We start from the raw sequence: 26,037 nt of genomic DNA on the forward strand, positions 1-26,037 counted from the left end.
ACTGTCTCTAGCCTCACAGGGTACTTCCTCCCTTATGCTTTGAGTTATTCCTAGGATGTGTTCTGTCCTTCATCATCATCCTTGGCTTATTCCAGGATATGCTCAGTCCCTCCCCTTCACACCTTGGGTTATTCATAGGATGTGATTTGTCCCTCCTCCTCATTCTTGGGTTCTCCTAGGATGTTTACTGTCCCTCCTCCTCCATTGGGTTACTCCTAGGATGTGCACTGTCCCTCCTCCTCACACCTTGGATTCTCCCTAGGATGTACCCTGTCCCTCCTCCTTACACCTTGGGTTACTTCTAGGATGTGAACTGTCCCTCCTCCTCTCGCCTTGGGTTATTCCTAGGATGTGCACTGTCCCTTCTCCATTGAGTTATTCCTAGGATATGCCTTCTCTCTCCTCCTCTCATCTTGGATTATTCCTAGGATGTGCCTTGTCCCTCCTCCTCACGCCTTGGGTTTTTCCTAGGATGTGCTCTGTCCCTCACCCTCACACCTTGGATTCTCCCTAGAAAGTGCTCTGTCCCTCCTCCTCTCGCCTTCGATTATTCCTAGGATGTGCCTTGTCCCTCCTCCTCACACCTTGGGTTAATCCTAAGATGTGCATTATCCCTTCTCCTCTTGCCTTAGGTTATTCCTAGGATGTGCATTATCCCTTCTCCTCTTGCCTTAGGTTATTCCTAGGATGTGCTCTGTCCCTCACCCTCACACCTTGGATTCTCCCTAGGATGTGCACTATTCCTCCTCCTATCATCTTGGGTTATTCCTTTGATGTGCACTGTCCCGCTTCCATTGGGTTATTCCTTTGATCCTTTGATGTGCACTGTCCCTCCTCCTCACGCCTTGGGTTATTCCTAGGATGTGCTCTGTCCCTCACCGTCACACCTTGGATTCTCCCTAGGATGTGCTTTGTCCCTCCTCCTCTCGCCTTGGGTTATTCCTAGGATGTGCACTGTCCTTCCTCCATTGGGTTATTCCTAGGATGTGCCTTGTCCCTCCTCCTCACGCCTTGGGTTATTCCTATGATTTGCACTATCCCTCCTCCTCTCGCCTTGGGTTATTCCTAGGATGTGCTCTGTCCTTCCTCCTCTCGCCTTGGGTTATTCCTCCTACATTGGGTTATTCCTTGGATATGCCTTGTCCCTCCTCTCACCTTGGATTATGCCTAGGATGTGCCTTCTTCCTCCTCCTCACACCTTGGGTTACTCCTAGGATGTGCACTGTCCCTCCTCCTCCATTGGGTTACTCCTAGGATGTGCACTGTCCCTTCTCCATTGAGTTATTCCTAGGATATGCCTTCTCTCTCCTCCTCTCATCTTGGATTATTCCTAGGATGTGCCTTGTCCCTCCTCCTCACACCTTGGGTTATTTCCAGGATGTGCTCTGTCCCTCACCCTCACACCTTGGATTCTCCCTAGAAAGTGCTCTGTCCCTCCTCCTCTCGCCTTCGATTATTCCTAGGATGTGCCTTGTCCCTCCTCCTCACACCTTGGGTTAATCCTAAGATGTGCATTATCCCTTCTCCTCTTGCCTTAGGTTATTCCTAGGATGTGCTCTGTCCCTCACCCTCACACCTTGGATTCTCCCTAGGATGTGCACTATTCCTCCTCCTATCATCTTGGGTTATTCCTTTGATGTGCACTGTCCCTCTTCCATTGGGTTATTCCTTTGATCCTTTGATGTGCACTGTCCCTCCTCCTCACACCTTGGGTTATTCCTAGGATGTGCACTGTACCTCCTCCTCACGCCTTGGGTTATTCCTAGGATGTGCTCTGTCCCTCACCGTCACACCTTGGATTCTCCCTAGGATGTGCTTTGTCCCTCCTCCTCTCGCCTTGGGTTATTCCTAGGATGTGCACTGTCCTTCCTCCATTGGGTTATTCCTAGGATGTGCCTTGTCCCTCCTCCTCACGCCTTGGGTTATTCCTATGATTTGCACTATCCCTCCTCCTCTCGCCTTGGGTTATTCCTAGGATGTGCTCTGTCCTTCCTCCTCTCGCCTTGGGTTATTCCTCCTCCATTGGGTTATTCCTTGGATATGCCTTGTCCCTCCTCTTACCTTGGATTATGCCTAGGATGTGCCTTCTTCCTCCTCCTCACACCTTGGGTTATTCCTAGGATGTGCACTGTACCTCCTCCTCACGCCTTGGGTTATTCCTAGGATGTGCTCTGTCCCTCACCGTCACACCTTGGATTCTCCCTAGGATGTGCTTTGTCCCTCCTCCTCTCGCTTTGGGTTATTCCTAGGATGTGCTCTGTCCTTCCTCCATTGGGTTATTCCTAGGATGTGCCTTGTCCCTCCTCCTCATGCCTTGGGTTATTTCTAGGATGTGCACTATCCCTACTCCTTACGCCTTGGGTTATTCCTAGGACGTGCTCTGTCCCTCACTCTTACACCCTGGATTCTCCATAGGATGTGCCCTATCCCTCCTCCTCATGCTTTGGGTTATTCCTAGGATATGCACTGTCCCTCACCCTCACAACTTGGATTCTCCCTAGGATGTGCACCATCCCTCCTCCTCTCGCCTTGGATTATTCCTTTGATGTGCATTGTCCCTCTTCCATTGGGTTATTCCTAGGATGTTCCTTGTCCCTCCTCTTCTCGCCTTGGGTTATTCCTTTGATGTGCACTGTCCTCCTCCACTGGGTTATTCCTAGGATGTGCACAGTCCCTCCTCCATTGGGTTATTCCTAGGATATGCCTTGTCCCTCCAACTCTCGCCTTGTATTATTCCTAGGATGTGCCTTGTCCCTCCTCCTCACACCTTGGGTTATTCCTAGGATGTTCACTGTACCTCCTCCTCACACCTTGGATTCTCCCTAGGATGTGCTCTGTCCCTCACCCTCACACCTTGGATTCTCCCTAGGATGTGCTTTGTCCCTCCTCCTCATGCCTTGGGTTATTCCTAGGATGTGCTCTATCCCTCCTCCTCACACCTTGGATTCTCCCTAGGATGTGCTCTGTCCCTCACCCTCACACCTTGGATTCTCCCTAGGATGTGCTTTGTCCCTCCTCCTCTCGCCTTGGGTTATTCCTTTGATCTGCACTGTCCCTCCTCCATTGGGTTATTCCTAGGATATGCCTTGTCCCTCCTCTCACCTTGGGTTATTCCTTTGATCCTCACCCTCACAACTTGGATTCTTCCTAGGATGTGCTCTGTCCCTCCTTCTCACGCCTTGGGTTATTCCTAGGATGTGCTCTGTCCCTCACCGTCACACCTTGGATTCTCCCTAGGATGTGCCTTGTCCCTCTTTCTCATGCCTTTGGTTATTCCTAGGATGTGCTCTATCCCTCCTCCTCACACCTTGGATTCTCCCTAGGATGTTCTCTGTCCCTCACCCTTACACCTTGGATTCTCTCTAGGATGTGCACTATCCCTCCTCCTCTCGCCTTGGGGTTATTCCTTTGATGTGCACTGTCCCTCCTCCTCACATCTTGGGTTATTCCTAGGATAGCCCTCACACCTTGGATTCTCCCTAGGATGTGCCTTGTCCCTCCTCCTCACGCCTTGGGTTATTCCTAGGATGTGCTCTGTCCCTCACCATCACACCTTGGATTCTCCCTAGGATGTGCCTTGTCCCTCTTTCTCATGCCTTTGGTTATTCCTAGGATGTGCTCTATCCCTCCTCCTCACACCTTGGATTCTCCCTAGGATGTGCTCTGTCCCTCACCCTTACACCTTGGATTCTCTCTAGGATGTGCACTATCCCTCTTCCTCTCGCCTTGGGGTTATTCCTTTGATGTTCACTGTCCCTCCTCCTCACATCTTGGGTTATTCCTAGGATAGCCCTCACACCTTGGATTCTCCCTAGGATGTGCCTTGTCCCTCCTCCTCACGCCTTGGGTTATTCCTAGGATGTGCACTGTCTCCTCCTCACACCTTGGATTCTCCCTAGGATGTCCCCTGTCCTTCCTCCTCATGCTTTGGGTTATTCCTAGGATTGTGTTCTTGACTTTACCCTCATGCCCAAGTCCCTTTATGAGGGCAACATAATCCCGGCCCAGGATTTCTGTGATGTCAGCTTCTTCCTCCACAAACTGCAGGCTCTGGGTGGCATCCCGGAACAGCAAGTTCTGCCCTCTGAATGGTGCCGAGCTGAAGAGGCTGAAACGGACTCTGGCTTTCCCTTTGTGGCCAAACAGGTTCTGGAAATGGCACAGATGGTTTCACAGTAATATTCAATGTCCTCTTCTATAATTATATGACAAACCAGTCTTCAAAATACAGCTTATGTACATGCCCTTCTTTTGCGAGGTTATCACACACTGAAAGAGTATCCAATGACAGCACTGCTTTCTTCCTATGGATACGCAGCAGGGGACCAACCTCACTTTCCCAGATACAAATTCATACAAGTTTTCCCATTGTAACCCTGGGTCATACACAGAATATCTCCCCAATGCCCACTCCTTCTCTGGCTTCTCACCCAAACCGAATGCACAGGAGATGAAGCCAAATCATAAGGAGACAAGAGCTCCAAAGTGCTGGGGCCACCCCTGGTCAAACCTGGCAGATTGAAGGAATGTCCTTTTAAGACAAACGAAGTGCCCCGATAGGATTATAAACCCTTACAATGGAAGCATTGAGGACTTATCTGTGGCCAGGAGCCAGAACCAGGAATTTGTTTTGCTGTCAGAAAATATCCTGCCGATCTAAGTTAAAGAACAAGGAATTTAGGATTTGAAACTTCATGTAACAAAAGGAGAGAGAATATTTGTTCCTCTGACCCTGCGAGACAGGACTTGCTGTTGATTGTCATAAGTCTGAGCTGGTATCTGTGTCTGTGCAGTGCTCTTTGCTTGGGAATGTATTCTCAAAGGACTCAGTTTTCAAAGTAATAGCTGAAGGGGTTTTATGGGCTGGGGTTGTTGATTAATTGATTTAATTTGTAATCTGAAATAGAAGATGATTTATTTGTAAATTGTAAGCTGCTTTGATATAAACTGCAAAGCATCATATATAGATGCTGTTAAGTAAATAACTAGAGCCCTGATGAATGCGTGAAACAGCATATGAAAGTCAGGGACCCGAGCACGTAAAACATGTGGGTAACTCACACACTGAGGAGAGACTTCCTGGGGGCGAAGTTGAGACCTGCGCCCAGGGGTTTTCATTTTAAAAAGTCTGCGTGTAATTGCCCTGCACAGGTTGCACCCTGCTTGGAACAGATGTGACTATATGTGAGGAAATTTGTGTGCCGTGGTACCCAGACGACTGGATTACTATAATGCACTGTACAAAGGTCTAACAAATAATACAAAACTCGGCAGCATGACTGACAGATACAAACCACCAGACCAGTCCCCTACAGAACCAAAAGGAAAACCTGTACATTGATTTCCAAGGCTCTACTTGCGAAAAGAGGCTGTCTTGTGTCTTCTATATGCCCTCCAGACTAGGTTCCTCACTGGAACCTCTGTAACAACTCCATAATCAAAAGAACAGATACAGCATCCCATGCTTCTCAGGAACAGCCCTTGATTTATTTAATAGTTACCTGAAAAATATTTTAAATTACTCAGAAAATTCATTGCCTGTTATCTCTAAGATTTATTACATCCAGCAATTCCAGGAGGGAAAAAATTTGGAAGATAAAGATAATTTAAATCTAACAGATTTTCTAGAGAAATCGTTTGAATCAAAAATTGATACTAGGGCTACATTGCTAGTTCAATTTCTCTCTATTATAGAAAGAGATACTGTTTTGAAAAAGCATTTTAAATATCAGAAAAGTGAATTTTATGGATACCCCTTAAGAATTTTTCCTGACGTGGTACGCACTACGCAGATGAGACGGAAAACGTTTATCGATATGCGAAAGGAAGTGTTGGAAAAAGGTGCACAATTTAATTTAAAGTATCCCTGCAGATGTTTCATTAAACATAGAGAGGCTAGATATGTCTTCAACTTTCCAGAACAGCTTCGAACGTATTTAGATACTCATTCATGATTATTCATGAAAGGTTCAAAGTGGGGGAATATATTTAAAGTGTGGGAACAACAATGGTGTTAAGTGACTTCACTTTTAATAGTTTCTATATAGTGCTCCATATGTATACTTAACTTTAAATTGTTCTCTAATTTCAAATATAAATTTCCTGTATAGGATAATATTTAATACCTTTTAGTATAAGGAAGTAATTCCTTATATGGATTAGACGATTGTGAGATTATTCTATTGTTTCTTTTTCTGTTTGTAAAAATTGAAATGCAATTAAAAATAAAATTAAAAAAAAAAAAAGTTTAGTCCTTACCGTGCACTTTCTTTTGAGCAGAATTGTTAACCTGCTACTGATCTCTGATTGTACGCTGCCATTCTAATATGTTGTACCCTGGCCTTGGCTGAGTTTCTTATTCAAAAAGGCCGGTAATAAATCCAGATGAAGGAATGACTACTCGAGAATTGTCAAAGCAAACGTCTGCACATAAATTTGCCCTGAACTTGCTCAGTAAAGTATGCATGCACGATGTGGGCAGACTTTACTGCTATGCAGGAGTTATAACATGAGCCTTCCCTGGGTTTTGTGAAGAGCTTGTGATACCAAAGAACAAATTACCTGAGTCACAGTGAGGAATTTCCTGGCAATCTTGTAGAAGCTGTGTCTACTAATGACTGCCTTGCCAGGTCCACGGCCCAGGTTACAGCTGCTGTAGGCCGTCAAATTCGCTGTAGAGCCATCGGGACACAGTAACTCATACTGCGCTCGTTCTGCATCTAAAGCCAAAAAGATCAAAAGCTGCATGTGTAGGAGAAGGCAGAGGGTATGCTCCAGCTCTGATCTACATTCCTTTTACAACAGAAAGAATTTCCCATTCTGTGCCTATGGAAGTAATCTTCATTGAATAAGGCTTCCAGTTTGGGGGTCTTCCTCAGTAGAGACTCCTTGGGCTGCAAGTGCATGATATTCACTTCATCAGTGCACTGGGTGGAGAGAAGCCCACAAACCATACGGAAATCGGAGCTGCTCCACCAAGGAGTGTTGGCAAGGGAAGTCACAAGTCTATCATCAGGCTGGGACAAGCAAACGAGGAGCTGGAGGACCTTCTGATTTATAAATCACATTGGCCATAGTTGTGACAGTTTAACAGTATATTCTTGGGCGTTACGCTTATTGAACTAACTCTGGGCTCAGATACTGCAGATTTTATTGCCTCTGCTTATCTCAGGTTTCAGAATTTTATAATTCTTGGTGACCTCAATGCCCATTTAGGTAACACTTCAAATTGTAAATTCAGTGAGGTCCGTATTCAAATACCATTTAGACGGATAACTCAAACGTTATCCGTCTAAATGACAAAATTGGCATATTCAGCCATATATCTGGCTAAATTATAGCTGGATAAGTAGTTACAGGGGCATTCCAGGGAGGTTATCTGAATATCACATATATCTGGCTCTATGGTGAAACTGCACCTTGAATACTGTGTACAATTCTGCTCGCAGCATCTCAAAGATGATATAGTTGCGATGGAGAAGGTTCAGAGAAAGGTGATGAAAATGATAAAGGGGATGGAACAGCTCCTCTATGAGGAAAGGCTGAAGAGGTTAAGGCTGTTCAGCTTGGAGAAGAGACGACTGAGGGGGGATATGATAGAGGTCTTTAAGATCATGAGAGGTCTAGAATGGGTAGATGTGAATCAGTTATTTACCCTTTCGGATAATAGAAGGACTAGGGGGCACTCCATGAAGTTAGCATGTTGCACATTTAAAACTAATCAGATAAAATTATTTTTCACTCAATGCACAATTGAGCTCTGGAATTTGTTGCCAGAGGATGTGGTTAGTGCAGTTAGTGTAGCTGGGTTCAAAAAAGGTTTGGATAAGTTCTTGAAGTCCATTAACGGCTATTAATCAAGCTGACTTAGGGAATAGCAACTGCTATTACTGGCATCAGTAGCATGGGATCTTCTTAGTGTTTGGATAATTGCCAGGTTCTTGTGACCTGGTTTGGCCTCTGTTGGAAACAGGATGCTGGGCTTGATGGACCCTTGGTCTGACCCAGTATGGCAATTTCTTATGTTCTTAAGGGCCTGATTTATTAAGGTTTTTCTCCCACTCTGTGTCTATGGGAAAAATGCTTAGTAAATGAGGCCATAAGTTAGTTGATTAACTTTAGACTTGTTTCCAAGCAGATCTAAAGTTATCCAGCCTTTTCTGGCCAGATAATTTGCCTCTTATCTGGATATTTTTAAAAGATATAGCACTTTTGATTAAAAAAAAAAAAAAGAACTGAAAGAACATTTGGCCCAGTTTGCTCTCTCCCCTTACCTAATATTAAAGTTGCCGTATTGGGCCTTGCATCCCCCACCCCTTATCTCAGAAATACAAAAATGTCCTGGGATCGCTGCCCTCCCTGCCCTTCCCAGACTACAATCTATCACTGAGGCCAGGCTCTTCCCCCACCCCCATGTAGCCGGATAACTTTAAGCAAGTATATTCAGCAGGATGTTTATCCTGCTGAATATACAGGACGGGTTAGTCAGCGAACCTTAGTCGAATAACTTGACCACTGAATAGCCTACTGAATATTGGCCTCAATTCATTTTTTGCTGTCCTTACTGCTTTACGGTTTTCTCAGCTATTAACTGTTCCCACCCACTGTGCAGGACACATTTTGAATTTTGGATTTGTTACTGACTCTTGAGTTACAACAGGGCAGGTCTTTGACACTAAGGTTGAACCAGTCCTATGGTCTGATCATTCTTTAGCAAGGCCGGTGGAAGCACTAAGGAGAACTGGGCAGCCGCCTAGGGTGCCACAGGTTTGGGGGCGGCCCAGCAGCCACCTACTGCTTCCATCAGACCTGCTCAGAATTGTGAAAAAACTTTATCCTGATTCCTGACACTGGTGGCAGCTGCAGGACCTAGGCGACTGGACCTCCTTCTTCTAGCCCTGGAGGACCAGAAGAGGAAATGTGTTGTGGGCCCATGCGGGCAGGAAGAAGGATGCCCAATCATTGCAGCTGGAAGAAGCGGCCGGAAGAAAAAACTGAGCAGGTCAATTGCAGCATAGGCCAAGTCACGCAGCTGAAGAGAGGCAGGATCAGCCTTACCACACGGCAGAAGAAAGGCAGGATTGGCCAGGCCACACAGCAGAAGAGAGGCAGCATCAGTTGGGCTGCGTGGCAGAAGAGAAACAGGATTGCTGGACCATGCGACGGAAGAAAGACCGGATTGTCCAGGCTGTGCAGCAGAAGAAAGTCAGGATCGGCCGGGCCATGCAGCAGAAGAAAGGCAGGATCAGCCGGGCCGCGTGGCTGAAGAGAGTCAAGCTTATTCAGGCTGTGCGGCAGAAGAAAGGCCGGATTGCCCAGGCCGTGCGGCTGAAGAAAAGCAGGATTGGCCAGGCCACGTGGCAGAAGAAAGGCAGGATTGGCCAGGCTGCGCGGCTGAAGAGAGGCAGAATCTTTGCTCAACAAGGAAGTCAGTGGAGACCTCCTGATGCCATGGAAGTCCAAGAAGAAAGCTGCTGCTACTGCCTACACCTAGGAGGGAAAGTAAAAAAAACAGTGTATGTGTGTGTGAGAGCATATGAAAAGAGAGAGCATGTGTGAGAGCATGTGGGAGAAAAAGAGTAAGTGTTTGTGTAACAGAGCATGTGAGGAAGAGAGAGCATGTAGGGAGAGAGAGCATTTGTGTGGGGTGAAAGCCTGTGGGGGAGAGAGAGCATTTATGTGTGTGAGCATGAGGGAGAGAAAGAACATGTGTGTGTGAGAGCATCGAGAGCAAGTATATGTGTGTGAGAGAACATATGGGGGAGAGATAGCATGTGTATGTGAAATCATAGAGAGAAGAGAGCATGTGTGTATATATGTTTGTGTGTCTGAGAGAGAGAGAGAGTATGTGGGGGAGAGAATGTGTGTATGAATGTGTGTGAGTAAGCGAGTATGCATGTGTTGGAGCGAGTGTATGTGAGAGAGAGGAGAAAGTCTGTGCATTGTAGCCTCTACCTCCTCCTTCTAATCAATGACAAGCTCAGACTGAAAATCAAAATTTCCCAGGTATGGAGAGCAGGAGACTTTTCATCTTTATTTTTAATTATTGGGTGGTGTTTGGTGTGTCTGCTGCTTTGAAATATTTTATTGGTGTTTGGAAAAACTTTTAAAATGTGCATGAGTCTTTCATTATTGGATAATCTATTCATCAGTTGTTTTGAAATTATTTTATTAGTATGATTTTACAATTATGATTAATGATTTATATATCTTGATTTTATTGTTTGATGTTTCATGAAGAATGGTGACATTTTTGTTTTTCCATTCTTGCACTGTATAGAGTCTGGCATGTTATGTTTTACAGTTCAGTTTTTGTCTGCACATTTCTATTTATACTTTATGGTGGCTTTATTCTGTATTTGGTGAGAGTCTGTGCTCTGCATGCGAGAGTGAGGTGAAGAAACATTCTGTTAGCATGTGGTTTCTCTGCAGGGATCTATAGGAGCTTTGCCTGTTCTGTTTTCCTGATAGGAGGTGTATTGATATTTTAGAATCTGGTGTAATATGTGCAGTATTCCTTTTCATAAGTAGGGTTGTTACTGTTTGAGTGTTGATACGGAAGGACCACGCCCACATGAAACATGTTACAATAGGTCTAATGCCATATGAATTCCAAGTGCACTGTTTTCTTGTTGGCATCACAACAGTGCATGTAACTATCACAACATTGTGTATTTTACTGAATATGTTAAGCCACGGGTGCCAAATCCAGTCCTGGAGGGCCGAAAACTGTCTGGTTCTCTGGATTTCCACGATTAAGAATCAATCTGTTTGCTTTCAACAGAGGCAGTCCATGCAAACAGATCGCATGCATATTCACTATGGAAATCCTAAACACCATGTCATTTTTCATGTAAAATCTGTTATTATAAATGCATAATTTAAAATTGTGTGGAGAGGGGGTGCCAGGCTGTTAGGATTGCCTAGGGCGCCAAATACCCTTGCACCGGCCCTGTTCTTTAGAAAACTTTTAGCTATCATCTTTTTTCACTAACTGTCCAGCTCACCATATTGATGGGTCCAGTTAGTGTCTCTGGGGCTCTGTTAATTTGGTTACATTTGAGGCTGATTTGGTTGTTGGCAGAAACTTTGCTGACCTTCCATTCTGTGGACGCATTTGTCAAATCATTCACTAATACGCTCACTTAGCCAGTGGCACCCATGCGTGAAGAGAAATCTTGCTGTCATCTCACTAGAGTTTAATGGTTTGCTCAAGACTTGTGTTATAAGAAAAGGTGAAGCAGAGAGTGGGATGCAAATGGTGCAAATTCAGATCTCTGATTTATAAGGATGAGTTCCATCAAGCCTGCAATGCATGCAGATCTGCCTTTGGGAAATCTAAAATAAATTACAATCTTCTTTTCAACATCCCTGGGGGTTATATGAAATCGTTAGAAGCCTTGTGCAGTGTGCGAAAAGTCAAGGGCAAGTTTTAAATATTGATTGTGAACAAAGCAATTTGCAACATTTTGCTCTAAGAAGGTGGACCAAGCTTCACAACGCTCACTCCAATATGGATATGTCTATAGCTATGATCCCCACATTGGGAACATTTATTTATTTTTATTTATTTAACTTTTTTATATACCAACATTCAAGACGGTGGTCCCATCATGCTGGTTCACAAGAAACAGGGGTGTAATTATAATAAACTTTACCATTTAAACAATAGTGCAGAAAAGCAGTTACAAATAACAAGGAAAACAATAACTTGGAATGAGAAGGGAAATGAAGATCAGATAGTTATATATAAGTATAAATAACATTGTAAGAGGTGGCTATTAACGCTAATGCTAGCGGAGCGTGTTGAAAGAAGGAAGTTAGATGGAATTGGAGTTAGGAAAGGCTAACTTCCAACTTTGGAAATGTTCCAACACTTTTGGAACATTTCCAAAAGTGTTGCTTACATTGAAATAGAAGGAATTTTGAGAAAGCTTACATTGTCTTTTTCTTCCCTTGATGCTTGCCCATTTTGGGTTCTTTGTGGATTGAAATCTCACTTTTTGGATATTTTTACAAGGTTTGTGAACCTTTCCTTATTAGTAGGGTCCGTTCTCTTAAACGGTCTTTTGCATGTGGTCTAGCTACCGACCAATCTATGCTCTCCCCACATTAGCAAAATTGCTTGAAAAAATTTGTCTTGTTGCAATTTACTGGAAGATAATAACATTGTAAATACAAGAGAACTGTTTACATGAGCTCCTTCCTTGAAACAAGTCTCTACCATCATAGTGGCAACACACAAGGGAAGTGCAAACCCTGTAGACAGCCGTACCTGTGGCATTCACTATCGTTATGTGATCGAGAAATGCAACTTCTCCAACACCACTTTTCAAACACCTGTAAAGAAATGATTAGACTGTCAGCCTACACAGGACACACAGTCCTTCCTCTCTACTGCACACTCCTCCCCAACCTCAATCCCCCATTTTTCCACACTCCCCCAACCTTATCTCTTCCATCATCACCACATTCCCATCCCCCCATCATCACCACACACCCAACCCCTTCCCTTCCATCATTACCATTCTCCCCAACCCTATCCCTTTCATCATCACCACACTCCTCCAAACCTATCCCTCCATCATCCCCACTTTCTCCCAACAATTCTGCCCCATCCCATCATCTTCGCATGCACAACACCCTAACATTGTCCATAATGTCAGAGTTAAGTTTGATTGGGAGCTCATTGTGAGGGTAATTTTTAGCAGTCCACAGAGGGCTGGCTACTATGCACCCACAGACTTTAGCCCAAATTTTCAAAGCTGACTTATAAGCGTAAGTCAGCTTTGCGAATTAGCGAGTATATGTGGAACCCAGCACTATATACACGCACACATTTACACCTGATTACTCCGGATACTCCGGTAAGTGTAAATGTGTGTGTAAAAATTTCTGTGCATAAATACTATTCCTACCCCAGTTCCACCCACCCAGAATGCCTCTTTCTAGTGCATGTAAAAGTATGCGTGGAATAGCTTCCACGCGTACTTTTACATATGCAAAAAAATCCTCTCCCTCCCGGGCTCATTTATGTGCATAAAACCGTGTTTTCTGAGTGCAAATGCCTTAGAAAATCAGGTCCTGTCTATTTATCTTACTATAGAATCAGGCTTGACGTGGAGTTTTGTGTGGGCTCAGGACAAGCATTACCTGAATGCTCCCTCGGAGTCTGAGAAGGGCTCATTGTAGTTGCTCTCACAGAAGTAATTTTTGTCCCTGACGTAGGACTTCTGCCCTTGGCAGAGGGCACAGAGTTGTGGAGCTGTCACACCAACTCCTGGGATACAGCTTGCATTGAAAAACTCGCTGAGAGCTGTGAACAGGCAAAAGTATCAGGAGCACCAGCATTTGGGTTAGCAAGAGCACTGCATAAGATTCAGCGGCAGAAACCCGAGGGAAAGCAGTCTGATATCTGAGAAAGGAGTACAGCACAGAGAAGCCTTCGGGAGTGACGGGGTCTGAAAAGAAAGGAACAGCAGAGAAAAGCTGTCCCATGTCAGAACATCTGCCTCCATCTATGAGCAACAAACAGAGCCGGTGCAAGAATATTTGGCAGCCTAGGCAAACCTTCAATTATTCACCCCCCAACTTAATTACTGGCAGCAGTGGCTCCGGCACAGCACTTCCTTCTCTGGTAGTATTGGCTCTGGTACAGCGCCCCTCTGCTGTCAGGATTTTACTGCCCCCAAAATCTTGGTGCTCTAGGTGACCGCCTGGTTTGCCTAATGGAAGCACCAGCCCTGGCAACAAAGAATGAGTAAAACAACTGCAGCTCTTTACTCATCGGTTTTAAAAGCCTTCACTTAAACCACAACAAAATGCAAACGCAAGAGAAATGGGAAGCCCGGATCCCTGACAGGACCGAGCATCATGTCATTCTCTCACTTCCTGCTCAGATTCAGGCCAGACAATGCCAACTGTTCAGTACTGTCAGCACTTCAGCTCCTGAAAAAGATGCCAGGTGGCCTCAGGTTGCACTCTGTAGCCTTGCATTACCTTTGGTCAGAGACTGCTCCTCATTCCAGTAGATGTAGTTCTTGGACAGCAAGAAACCCAGGGGAATATTCCAGCCTGATGTCCACTTGGCACCACTGTGACAGCTCCGCACTCCTCTCAGCCTCTGGATATTGAGGCTTCCTCGCTTAACCACTGCCACGGAAAACACACAGCTGCCTGCAAAGACAGCAAGACAGCCACAGTTTCCTTTTCTGTTGCAGAGTCAGAACCTCTCTTCTTCAGGACATAGGAAGCAACTGATCCAGGAGCCGTAATAGCAGAGGGATCATCGTGGAACATAATGAAAACAAAGAGAAGGTGTAGAACGTTTATAGTGGTGTATTCAGGCTCTGGGAAAATGGTTTCCTATTATTTTCCCACTGTAATCTTTTTTTTTGCTGAAATGTTGCAACAATCCTCTCCAGCTCTCTCTTTCCATGAAAGACTGGGGCGGAGTGAGGAAGGGGCCTGATGGAGGAAGATTCAGCTCCTGCTCCTCTGTCTTCCTAGGTGTAAAGAAATGAAACCTGATTCCCCTGAACACTGATGGGGCCAAAAAGACTACCCAAGTTGATTCTGTGCTTTCAGGCCCGTCTCTGAGGCTTCTACCTGGGCCTGCTTCCATTTGTCTGCAGAACTTCAGTTTGGCCTTGGATGCAGGGGACAGTGAGTGAGCTGGCAGGGATAAAGACCCAAGAACATGAGACACTGATTGAGCTCATTATTATGAAGCCACAGGAATAAGTCTGGAGTGCAGCAACTAAAAATAAATAAATAAATAAATCTTTGTTTTATGTTATCACTAGACTTTGGTGAAAGATATGGAAAAATACTCTAATACTTCTGCGAGCTTGTAAGTGCTAGGTGGCACAGCAAACAAGATAATTTTTCCAATCAATTTCAGATCAATGCAGTAATGGCACTGGACATGGGTGCAGCCAACATGCTAATGTGTAAGCATGTATAGGAACTTAGAATAATGAGCAGATAATATGTAAATCTGTGATCCAGCTCCTTCACGGAAAAGATTTTCGGTTTGCGTTACCTGCTTGTTCTCTCTTGCTGCATTTTACAATTACAACTCCTTATCACATTTCCTGTAACATATTGCCATAATTGACAAGTTCCTGATAATACAGAACACTAATATGAGAAAAAAGGGCAATATTTGAAAAGCTATGTACACTAATGCTCATAGTATGGGGAATAAAGTCCCAGATCTAGAAGCAGTCAGGGAAGAAGCTGATTAGATATAGTAGTAGCTGGCACAGAGACCTGGTACATAGAAAACCATGACTGGGTTATAGTTATACCTGGCTACAATCAATTCAGGAAGGTCCACATAGGAAGGAAAGGAGGAAGTGTGGCATTACATATAAAGAACAGTATTAAAGCAACAGCATTGCTGGGCTTATGAGGTAAGGAGGAGGCACTGTGAGTTAATCTGGAAAAAGGGAATGGAACATCTATTTATATTGGTGCAATATACAGACAGACCTCATCGCAGCTAGAGGAGATAGATAGAGATTTAATGGAGGATATTCACAGCATTGCTGTAAAAGGGGAGGTGCTGCTGCTAAGGGATTTCAATCTTCCAGATGTTTATTGGGCCTTCCCAACTGCAGTATCTTCTAGGAACAGGGAGATCCTGTTCTGTCAACTGGTAATGGAATCCGCACGGGAGAGGACATTACTGGACCTGGTTATTCTGTAAGCATATATGATGTGCAAAGGTCTCCCTAAGGATATTTATTTTGGTACTAGATAGGATCTTGTAACATGGGAAATAGAAAAAGTGAATTTTCAAGCACTGAATATGTTAAGCCACAGGTGCCAAATCCAGTCCTGGAGGGCCGAAAACTGTCTGGTTCTCTGGATTTCCACGATTAAGAATCAATCTGTTTGCTTTCAACAGAGGCAGTCCATGCAAACAGATCGCATGCATATTCACTATGGAAATCCTAAACACCAGTCTGGTTTGTGGCCCTTGAGGACCAGAAATGGGGACTCCTGTGCTAAGCATTAGGGAGAAGAGAATTGGATCTGTGGTCAAAGGCAAAGCAGTCTGGTGTATGGGACATATGGGGATTAGACCTCCAGTCATGGAATATACTATCCCTGGGACAGATGGATTTGAACTCCATTGGGAGATCATAAGACTTCAAGTACAACTAGGGCCATCCTTAGATTGGGTGTGAATGGGGTAACTGACCCTCTTTGTGACTCATTCTCCGTTGCCTCAGGTCAGTCCTCTGGAGACATGGAAACACCTCCTGTTCCTGAATGTAAGTTGCCTTGAGCTGCCAATGAAAAGGTGTGAGCTATAATAAAATATGCCTTGCTCTTTACTTGTTCTTCCTCTCTTCATGCCAGTCTGTCACTCTGTGACAGGGTGAAACAATAAAAGAGGTGGCTGAAGTAGAAAGGAGCTCAGCTACGAGAGGTGCTTCTATTGCCCAGCAGTAGAGTCCTTGGGTCGTAGTTTCACTGCAGAGCACAATAAGGTGTGGAAACTTGAGCAACCCAAGAAAGAAGCTAAGGAGTAGTGAGAAGACTGCCGCCTACCTTCATGGGAGATCTCCTTTGCCACCACGGCCAGGCCGTACAACTTTACAGCTGTATAAACATCACCAGCATCCAAGGACACGATGTCTGCTTTGTTTGCCTGAAAACATCACAAGAGGTAGCAGAGTTATGCCAACTTCCAAATCTATAGATGGCCCACAGAAGGCTGGCGCTGCAGGCACCTCATGACCTCGTTTCCAAGATGCTGCTCTAGAATGTGCCTGTGGCATGAACAGGGCTTGTAGAGGAGGGTCCTGGGGTGTCTAGTGGAGACCTGATTAGCATCAATTAGAGACAGTTAGCAGATGCTTAGAATTGTTTTGAAGAGGGTGTTAAGGTATAAACATCTCACCACAACTGAAAATGAATACCAGCACATCTTTTATTCATTAATTATTTTATTTACTTATATTCTGCCTATCAGGTTCTCCAAAGCGAATTATATTCAGGCACTAGAGGTTTTGGGAGAACCCTTCTTCCCAGCAGGACACTTACCGGGCTAGTCTTTAAAGATTGTTTAGCTATAATTACTCAAGGTCAGGTACTGTGGTTATTAATGAGACCTTGTTAATGGAGTAACTTAATATGTCTTTGGAGAGTTCTCCTCTCTTCCTGGGGTCAGTGAAGAAGCAGTGCGGTTACACCAGGTCAGCTCAGCCTAAGGCTGCCCTCATGTGTCATTACAGCTTAGTAAAGAGAGGAGGGGATGAGACTTTGCAACTGAAAGGGCCTATATAGGATGATGAGGTAGAAAGCCGATGTCCATATTAAGCTCTTTTGTATTTGTTTCATCATCCTGATTTCAAATGTTTTCCAGTCTTGTGTACTCAAAGTTCCCTTTCAATTCCCTGCTGAAAGGCCATTAAGGGAAAGGGAAGTGCCCACACAAGACGGGATAAGAGAGGAGGGCGCCCTCTCCCCCTCCACTCCTACAGCTCTTCTTCTCCTTGGGTTTGCTTCCCCCCCATAACTTTGCCCCCTTGGGGGAGGGGCTGTGGGATGGAAAAAGTGGAATGGGAGACAGAGAGAGGGTGTAGTTTGGGGAGGTTCTAGTGGGGCATAAGAAACAGGGGTGGAGAGGAGGCCCCCTCTTTGTCTCTTCTCTGCTGTGAAAACTCACCCACCCATTAGGATGGAAGCATGTCGGTGTAATGTGGAGCGTGCTGTATCAGTTTGTTGCAGCTTGGGTGGAGGAAGTGTAGTAACTGAGCCAATAGTGCAGTGGGGTATTGAGAGGAAGCAGTGGAACTCACCATGTGGGACCACTAGAGCTGCTTGTGGGCCAGGTGGATTCCTATTGTGGGCTGGCGGTGAGGGGAAGAAGGAGAAGCAGTAAGAGGTGTTCAGAAATGCTAGCTGGCCTATGGGGGTATGGTGGACAACACCCTGGAAGCCATGGGAGTTGGCTAGTGAGCTAATGAGCCACAGCCTGAAGCAGATGTCCCAACTGGCTCCATGACTGGCTACGGTGGTATGCCCTAGCTGATCCATGGCTGGCCAGGAGGAATAGTTCATGTTTAACATTAGATTATCTCGGGTTCAACTCAGTTGTCACATTGTAAACATTGTACTAAAGCTGCAGCCCTGTCTTTTCCACTTAAAATTGTGTCAGTTCAATAAAGTGTTGTATTGTAATTCTGGGGTTTGGGTAGGGGAATCATGGGGAGGGAGAATTCCCGATTGCTTCTGTTATGGTCTTCTTTTGAGATGTTCTCTCTTACTGAGCTGTCATTCTGTTTTTTGATGTAAAGCTTTATGTTATGGCTATGAAAATTGCTTCTTGTCCTTAATTTTCTACTTGTTTTGCCAATGTAGCATCCTTCCTAACAAGTTTTTGCATAGGATCACATACACAACATTCAGAGAGAAGAAGTCCAAGGTCCTAGGGGTCTTTTACTACAACTGATATCACTTTAGCTGCACAATGTTGAAAGTAGCTAAAACACAAAATTACAGTGGAAGAGGGTTATTTAAGAAGAGGCACACTGGGTCACATCAATGGTGCATGGAGCCCAGCATCCTGTGCATAAGAACATAAGAAGTGCTGTGCTGGGTCAGACCAATGGTGCATGGAGCCCTGCATCCTATACATAAGAACATAAGAAGTGCCGCGCTGGGTCAGACCAATGGTGCCTCGAGCCCTGCATCCTGTACCTAAGAACATAAGAAGTGCCGCGCTGGGTCAGACCAATGGTGCATGGAGCCCAGCATCCTGTGCATAAGAACATAAGAAATACCACGCTGGGTCAGACCAGTGGTGCATGGAGCCCAGCATCCTGTACATAAGAACATAAGAAGTGCCGTGCTGGATCAAACCAATGGTGGATGGAGCCCAGCATCCTGTACATAAGAACATAAGAAATACCACGCTGGGTCAGACCAATGGTGCATGGAGCCCAGCATCCTGTGCATAAGAACATAAGAAATACCACGCTGGGTCAGACCAGTGGTGCATGGAGCCCAGCATCCTGTGCATAAGAACATAAGAAGTGCCGTGCTGGGTCAGACCAATGGTGCATGGAGCCCAGCATCCTGAACATAAGATGTGCCGTGCTAGATCAAACCAATGGTGGATGGAGCCCAGCATCCTGTGCATGAGAACATAAGAAATACCACGCTGGGTCAGACCAGTGGTGCATGGAGCCCAGCATCCTGTGCATAAGAACATAAGAAGTGCCATGCTGGGTCAGATCAATGGTGCATGGAGCCCAGTATCCTGTACATAAGAACATAAGCAGTTCCGTGCTGGGTCAGATCAAAGGTGCATGGAGCCCAGCATCCTGTACATAAGAACATAAGCAGTGCCGTGCTGGGTTACACCAATGGTGCATGAAGCTCAGCATCCTGTGCAAAGAACATAAGAAGGGCCATACTGGGTCAGAACAATGGTGCATGGTGTTGCGACCATCGGTCTTCGACAGCTTTGCCCCGCCTACCTCTCACTACTTGCAGCTCCTCCCGCTCACCTCGGACTACTGGCTGCCATGGTGTCTGTTTGCTGTCCTCTCCAGCGTCCCCGGACCGGCTTTGGTGCTGCCTCCCACCATGCTCCTCCAAGGAACCTTAGGGCGCACGCGTGCATGCCGCCCTCATTTTTATTTCCACGTTGGCGCGAACCTCAGGGGCGTCCCCCTGAGATGACGTCACGCTGCCCGGATATTTAAGTCTACGGTATTTGCTAGCTCATTGAGTTAGCAACGGAAGCCTTATGGATGGGATTCGCTCTCCGTACCGAAGCTGCTCTGCCACTCCAGTGTTATCTGGAACTCTTACACCCTTCGGGGTTACTAACGGGGTACCCGCTCCTCGGGGGCCTCTTCTGCTTCTTTCAGGTGCTATCAGGAAACCGGTACTCACTCCTCGAGGGCCCATGTTCCCTGAGTCACTGCCTGCATCTTTAAATTCTTCTACTTGGAAGACTTCACTAACAGTTTCCATCTGTGAGTACAACTACCATCTATTCCACAGTACTGCTTCATTGGAACCAGGTACTCGCTCCTCGAGGGCCTGCCCTCTGTTCCGGTGCCAGACCTCTCATCTAGTGGAATCTTTGTTACTGCTACGTGAGTACAATACAACTGAGTCTCTCTGTTCTAAGGGATCAGGTACTCGTTCCTCGAGGGACTGCTCTCCCTGCTTCGGAGCTTCTCCTAATTCTACCTGGGACTCTGAATGCTTCTTATCGTGTACTCATAACTCTCAGTCTCTTTCCACTACAGCACTGCCTAGCAGAGGATTTGCTGTTCCAGCGTTCTGTGAGAGACCTGCCCAGCAGGGCTCAACATTTACTACTCACTACTGCCACCTCTGGTGGTATCCAAAACTGTTTAATAAAAGATTCAAATCTGTGTTTGTGTTTTCAGAGTCTAGCCTGACACTGTGGTCCTTCACGAGACTGCCCCCCGTGGGCGTGATCCGCATGCCACAGTGTCCAAGGATCCACCCAAACATCAATAACCATATCACATGGATCCCAGCATCCTGTACATAAGAACATAAAAAGTGTCACACTGGGTCAGACCAATGGTGCATCGAGCCTAGCATCCGGTACATAAGAACATAAGAAGTGCCGTGCTGGGTCAGACCAATGGTGCATGGAGCCCAGCATCCTGTACATAAGAACATAAGAAGTGCCGCGCTGGATCAGATCAATGGTGCATGGAGCCTTGCATCCTGTTCATAAGAACATAAGAAGTGCCGTGCTGGGTCAGACCAATGGTGCATGGAGCCCAGCATCCTGTGCATAAGAACATAAGAAGTGCCGTGCTGGGTCAGATCAATGGTGCATGGAGCCCAGCATCCAGTACATAAGGACATAAGAAGTGCCGTGCTGGGTCAGACCAATGGTGCATGGAGCCCTGCATCCTGTACATAAGAACATAAGAAGTGCCGTGCTGGGTCAGACCAATGATGCATTGAGCCCAGCATCCTGTACATAAGAACATAAGAAGTGCCGTGCTGGGTCAGACCAATGGTGCATGGAGCCCAGCATCCTGTACATAAGAACATAAGAAGTGCCGCGCTGGGTCAGACCAATGGTGCATGGAGCCCTGCATCCTGTCCATAAGAACATAAGAAGTGCCGTGCTGGGTCAGACCAATGGTGCATGGAGCCCTGCATCCTGTGCATGAGAACATAAGAAGTGCCGTGCTGGGTCAGACCAATGGTGCACGGAGCCCAGCATCCTGTACATAGAACATAAGAAGTGCCACGCTGGGTCAGATCAATGGTGCACGGAGCCCAGCATCCTGTACATAAGAACATAAGAAGTGCCGTGATGGGTCAGATCAATGGTGCATGGAGCCCTGCATCCTGTACATAAGAACATAAGAAGTGCTGTGCTAGGTCAGACCAATGGTGCATGGAGCCCTGCATCCTGTACATAAGAACATAAGAAGTGCTGTGCTAGGTCAGACCAATGGTGCATGGAGCCCTGCATCCTGTACATAAAAACATAAGAAATGCTGCGCTGGGTCAGATCAATGGTGCAATGAGCCCAGCATCCTGTGCATAAGAACATAAGAAGTGCCGTGCTGGGTCAGACCAATGGTGCATGGAGCCCTGCATCCTGTGCATAAGAACATAAGAAGTGCAGTGCTGGGTCAGACCAATGGTTAGAGTAACACACTCATCAGTTTTCTTTCTTCAGAACAAACTCTGTTTACCCCCAAACTCTGCCGTCTATCTGTTATGATGTAAATGTATTCTTCAACTGAATAATATTAAATATATTTTCTTTGAGCCTTCTCAGTTACGCTTCTTTTTGGATTCCAAGAAATCTCCTTAGAGCTTTTACTTGTTACTGTTGTGGTGCTGCTGATCTTCCCTTTTTGAGATTTATTTTTTCTTTTTTCAGTGTTTTATTCAAGCTTGGAACTTTTTTTGGATCTCATTTTTAGGGGACTTTAAAGCTGTATATTGTAGTTATTTTTTTCTTGTGATTTACTTTTATTAGTTTCTGTGATACATCTTTTTTTTCTGTAACAAGATATTCTTTCTTTTGCAGTAATCAAAATAAAAAAAAACCAAAAAAAAACACGAGGGAAGAAAACAATCATGCAGGCTATCTAGGTTGGCCATCTGCTGAACTGCTCAGCTCTACAATCCCTACCATTCTCTGAGAGATCCCCTGTGCTTATCCCATGCTTTCTTGAATTCAGAATCTGTTCTTGTCGCCACCACCTCCACTGGGAGGTCGTTCTATGCATAAACCACGCGCTCTCTAAAGAATCTAACCACTCATTCCAGAGCCTCCTTTCCATTGAAAGAGACCCACCTCCTGTGCAATGATACCTCCCTTATCTTGCCTTTCCTATAGGGTGAACGTGTTTTCACTTTTAAGTCTATCCCCATATGCTTTACAACAAAGACCACTCATCATTTTAGAAGCCACCCTCTGGACTGACTTCATCCAGTTTATATCCTTTTGAAGGTGCAGTCTCCAGAATTGTACACAATATTCCAACCAGAGACTTATTCAGCGCAATATCACTTCCTTTTTTCTGCTGACCATTCCTTTCCCTAAGCACCAAATCATCTTTCTGGCATTTCCCGTCACCTTAGCCACTAGTTTGAGCACCTTGAGATCATCAGATATGATCTCCCATGCTACATTTTATGGTTATAGGAAACCATTTTACTATAGAAGTCTGATGTAAGCAGTCTAATATAGGTGGAATATAGAAATCTTCCTGGTACAGGAACTAGCAGGCTAAGGTTGTCTGCACCATCCCTTAAGCACACACAGCTATTTGGAATCCAATAACTTGAATGCTCCAGTCCTTAATAAAAAAAAATGCAGATAGTGAATCAGTAATGCGGAGTGCTTACAAGCTCAGGACTGTGCACCCAGAAAGGATGCCATGGGCCAGAGCTATGGGAGTGATGATGCCTTCCTCGCACCCCAGAGACTGCAGGGGCTCACCTTAATCTTACTGATGCAGTCCTGGGTGCTGTGAGCACGAACACAGGATACCCTGGAGAAGGACCCAAGGGCCGAAAGGAGAGCCCTGGACAGATCCGAACATTTCCTTTGTTCCAGCTCAGACAGGGTGCACCACCGGACCTTCTTCCCTTTAAGAAGCAAATTGTTCAGAGTTTTACAGGCTACCGTTCAGATGGGGGCATAAAAGGACACTTAGCAACACTGTTTACTTCTTTTAAACCCTATGCCCCTCAAAGACTCTGCCCACTTCTCATGTGCAGACACAGCCATTTCTGACTAAATGCGAGCCTGAATATGACTTGGGCCCACTCGCTCCCATGCACAGCTGGGGCGTGAGATCAAATTCAGTGGTGTGTGTCAGCCCTGCGAAGCTGCACAGTCAGGCAAAGCAAGCAGCTCCCACACTGAATCCTGCCCACAGAGCCTTACCTGAAGCAAGCAGGGGAAAGCAGATAAAGAGGAGCAGGGAGGTGAAGAGGTCCATGGAACCGAGGTCCAGAAAACATCCCAGAAGGACTGCGAGCTCTGCTTGCTGCTGAGCACTGCTGCAGTGGGTGGAACGGGGACCAGTTAGAAGGCAAGTCTGGACAGAGGATGCCCCCTGGCCCTTTCATGAGAAGCCCCAGCACTTGTTGGGAAGCTGTGAAGTCATGGAAAAGGCGAGTCAGGCAAATCATTTCCCGAGTTCCAGGCTGCACTGCCAAGCTGCTGCAACTTGGAGCCAAGTTTTCTTTTTTCCTTTACTTTCTGACTGCAAGGTGCCACCTGGCTCAGGATAAAAACCAGGCTCCTGCATAGGTTGGAAGGGGGAAGCTGCTGAGCAGAAAGGCTCCAGACTGCCTCCTGCAGAACCCTGTCCGTTTAGAAATCCTCTGAATAATTGCCTTCATCACAAATTAGGGGTGGCTGTTCAGTCCATCAGCAGTCGGAGTGCATGGCACTATTCTAGCTTATTCCTGCCCTGCTGGTTGCCTGAATTTTAAATTATTACAATTTAAAAAATTGGAGTGTTTTGTGTGTGTAAAGTTCCCTGAGTACCTCTATAACTGAACGTAGAGCTTTCACCACTGGGAATGGTACGGCATGACTTGGCTTCGATTTACTATTTCCCCCACCCTGCAAACACCTAAGTGGCTCTTGAGGCCCTGAGGAATGCAGCCAGACTTGTTCAGTGTGGATACTTCCACCGCAAGACAGGGTCCCCAAACTTTTAAAGAAAAGGGCCACATAGGGCACTTCAAATCAGAGAGGGGGGCATCCTCCTCAGAGTTTGCTAAGCAAAGGGTGGGGAGGGAGAGAAGTCCTTGAGGTTTTTTGCTGAGAACTGTTTGGAGGGGGGATTCCCAGGGATGTAGAACTGTGGCAGATGGAGTGTCAGTAATAATATTTCTAGATGTCTCCAAAGTTGGCATGAAAGGGTGGAGGGTGGATGGATGTCAGGATAGGCTGTTGGTGTACGGTTGCGCTCTTTCTCATTCATTTCCTCCCACCCCCACCACATGCACTCTTGCTCCATTTCTGCTTCCTTCTCCTTTGGCATCATTTTCCTTCGTCCTTCCTCCCTTTTTCTCTCTCTTGCCACATGCCAGATTTCTGTTATGAGCAAAACAATCCCCTCTGGAGATTCCAGTCCAGGGAGAGACACTGAGGCTTGGTATCTGGATTATAATAAGGAGCATTTCTGTGCTCTGCGCCTCCAAAGCCTGTATCCTTAGGGGATGATGTCCATGCCCCTCTCTCACAGCTCCAAAGACACAGTAGCATGGTTGGAAGCTCCAGCAACAAATATTCTTACTTGACTTTTCCTGGCAGCCCCATAGAACCCATGGCTCAATATTACCACTGCCTTCCTCCACAGCAGCACCTTCCTCCACAGCAGCAGCCGAGAACCTTGCAAGACTGGAAGATTGGGCATCCAAATGGCAGATGAAATTTAATGTGGACAAGTGCAAGGTGTTGCACATAGGGAAAAATAACCCTTGCTGTAGTTACACGATGTTAGGTTCCATGTTAGGAGCTACCACCCAGGAAAAAGATCTAGGCATCATAGTGGATAATACTTTAAAATCGTCGGCTCAGTGTGCTGCAGCAGTCAAAAAAGCAAATAGAATGTTGGGAATTATTAGGAAGGGAATGGTTAATAGAACGGAAAATGTCATAATGCCTCTGTATCGCTCCATGGTGAGACCGCACCTTGAATACTGTGTACAATTCTGGTCGCCGCATCTCAAAAAAGATATAGTTGCGATGGAGAAGGTACAGAGAAGGGCAACCAAAATGATAAAGGGGATGGAACAGCTCCCCTATGAGGAAAGGCTGAAGAGGTTAGGGCTGTTCAGCTTGGAGAAGAGACGGCTGAGGGGAGATATGATAGAGGTCTTTAAGATCATGAGAGGTCTTGAATGAGTAGATGTGACTCGGTTATTTACACTTTCGAATAATAGAAGGACTAGGGGGCATTCCATGAAGTTAGCAAGTAACACATTTAAGACTAATCGGAGAAAATTCTTTTTCACTCAATGCACAATAAAGCTCTGGAATTTGTTGCCAGAGGATGTGGTTAGTGCAGTTAGTGTAGCTGGGTTCAAAAAAGGTTTGGATAAGTTCTTGGAGGAGAAGTCCATTAATGGCTATTAATCAATTATACTTAGGGAATAGGCACTGCTATTAATTGCATCAGTTCATCAACCAACCTCTTCCCTTCAATAATAATTCTATAACATATACCAATACAAGGGATGCTTGTGTCCTGGTATTACTTATGTACGGTGGCTATTGTTCAAGGACAGCCAATTTTATGGGTGTCCTTCTTTTTAGCCCCGTCTATTAATCTTTATTATCCAAAATTCAATGTAGATTTTCTATTTTGTCTTTTACTTTTTTATCTAAAAAGATCCCCTTATCTCCCCGTTTTATGAGGCGACCCGCTACTTGTTTGTCAATACTTATCAGGACATCCGTCTCAATTGCTTCTCGCGGGGATCACGTCTGCCTGCCCGACATGGGCCATGTTTCGGCACTCTTGTGCC

The 26,037-nt window shown here is 45.6% G+C and overlaps 1 protein-coding gene across 1 annotated transcript in view; it reads right to left on the reverse strand.

The window, feature by feature from the left end:
- Positions 1–23,686, reverse strand: part of LOC115073299 (melanotransferrin-like) — a 45,354-nt gene extending 21,668 nt beyond the window's left edge. Inside the window, exons 1-8 of the mRNA XM_029571609.1 lie at positions 23,438–23,686; positions 22,988–23,136; positions 16,564–16,663; positions 13,999–14,175; positions 13,153–13,315; positions 12,275–12,339; positions 6,562–6,719; positions 3,963–4,149 (exon numbers count right to left, since the gene is read on the reverse strand). Coding sequence (XP_029427469.1) covers positions 3,963–4,149; positions 6,562–6,719; positions 12,275–12,339; positions 13,153–13,315; positions 13,999–14,175; positions 16,564–16,663; positions 22,988–23,136; positions 23,438–23,492 — 1,054 coding nt within the window. The 5' untranslated portion in view covers positions 23,493–23,686. The remainder of the gene's footprint in view (positions 1–3,962; positions 4,150–6,561; positions 6,720–12,274; positions 12,340–13,152; positions 13,316–13,998; positions 14,176–16,563; positions 16,664–22,987; positions 23,137–23,437) is intronic.
- Between the last annotated feature and the right edge of the window lie 2,351 nt (positions 23,687–26,037).

This window comes from Rhinatrema bivittatum, chromosome 11 (genome assembly GCF_901001135.1).
Source record: "Rhinatrema bivittatum chromosome 11, aRhiBiv1.1, whole genome shotgun sequence".
Lineage (NCBI taxonomy): Eukaryota > Metazoa > Chordata > Amphibia > Gymnophiona > Rhinatrematidae > Rhinatrema > Rhinatrema bivittatum.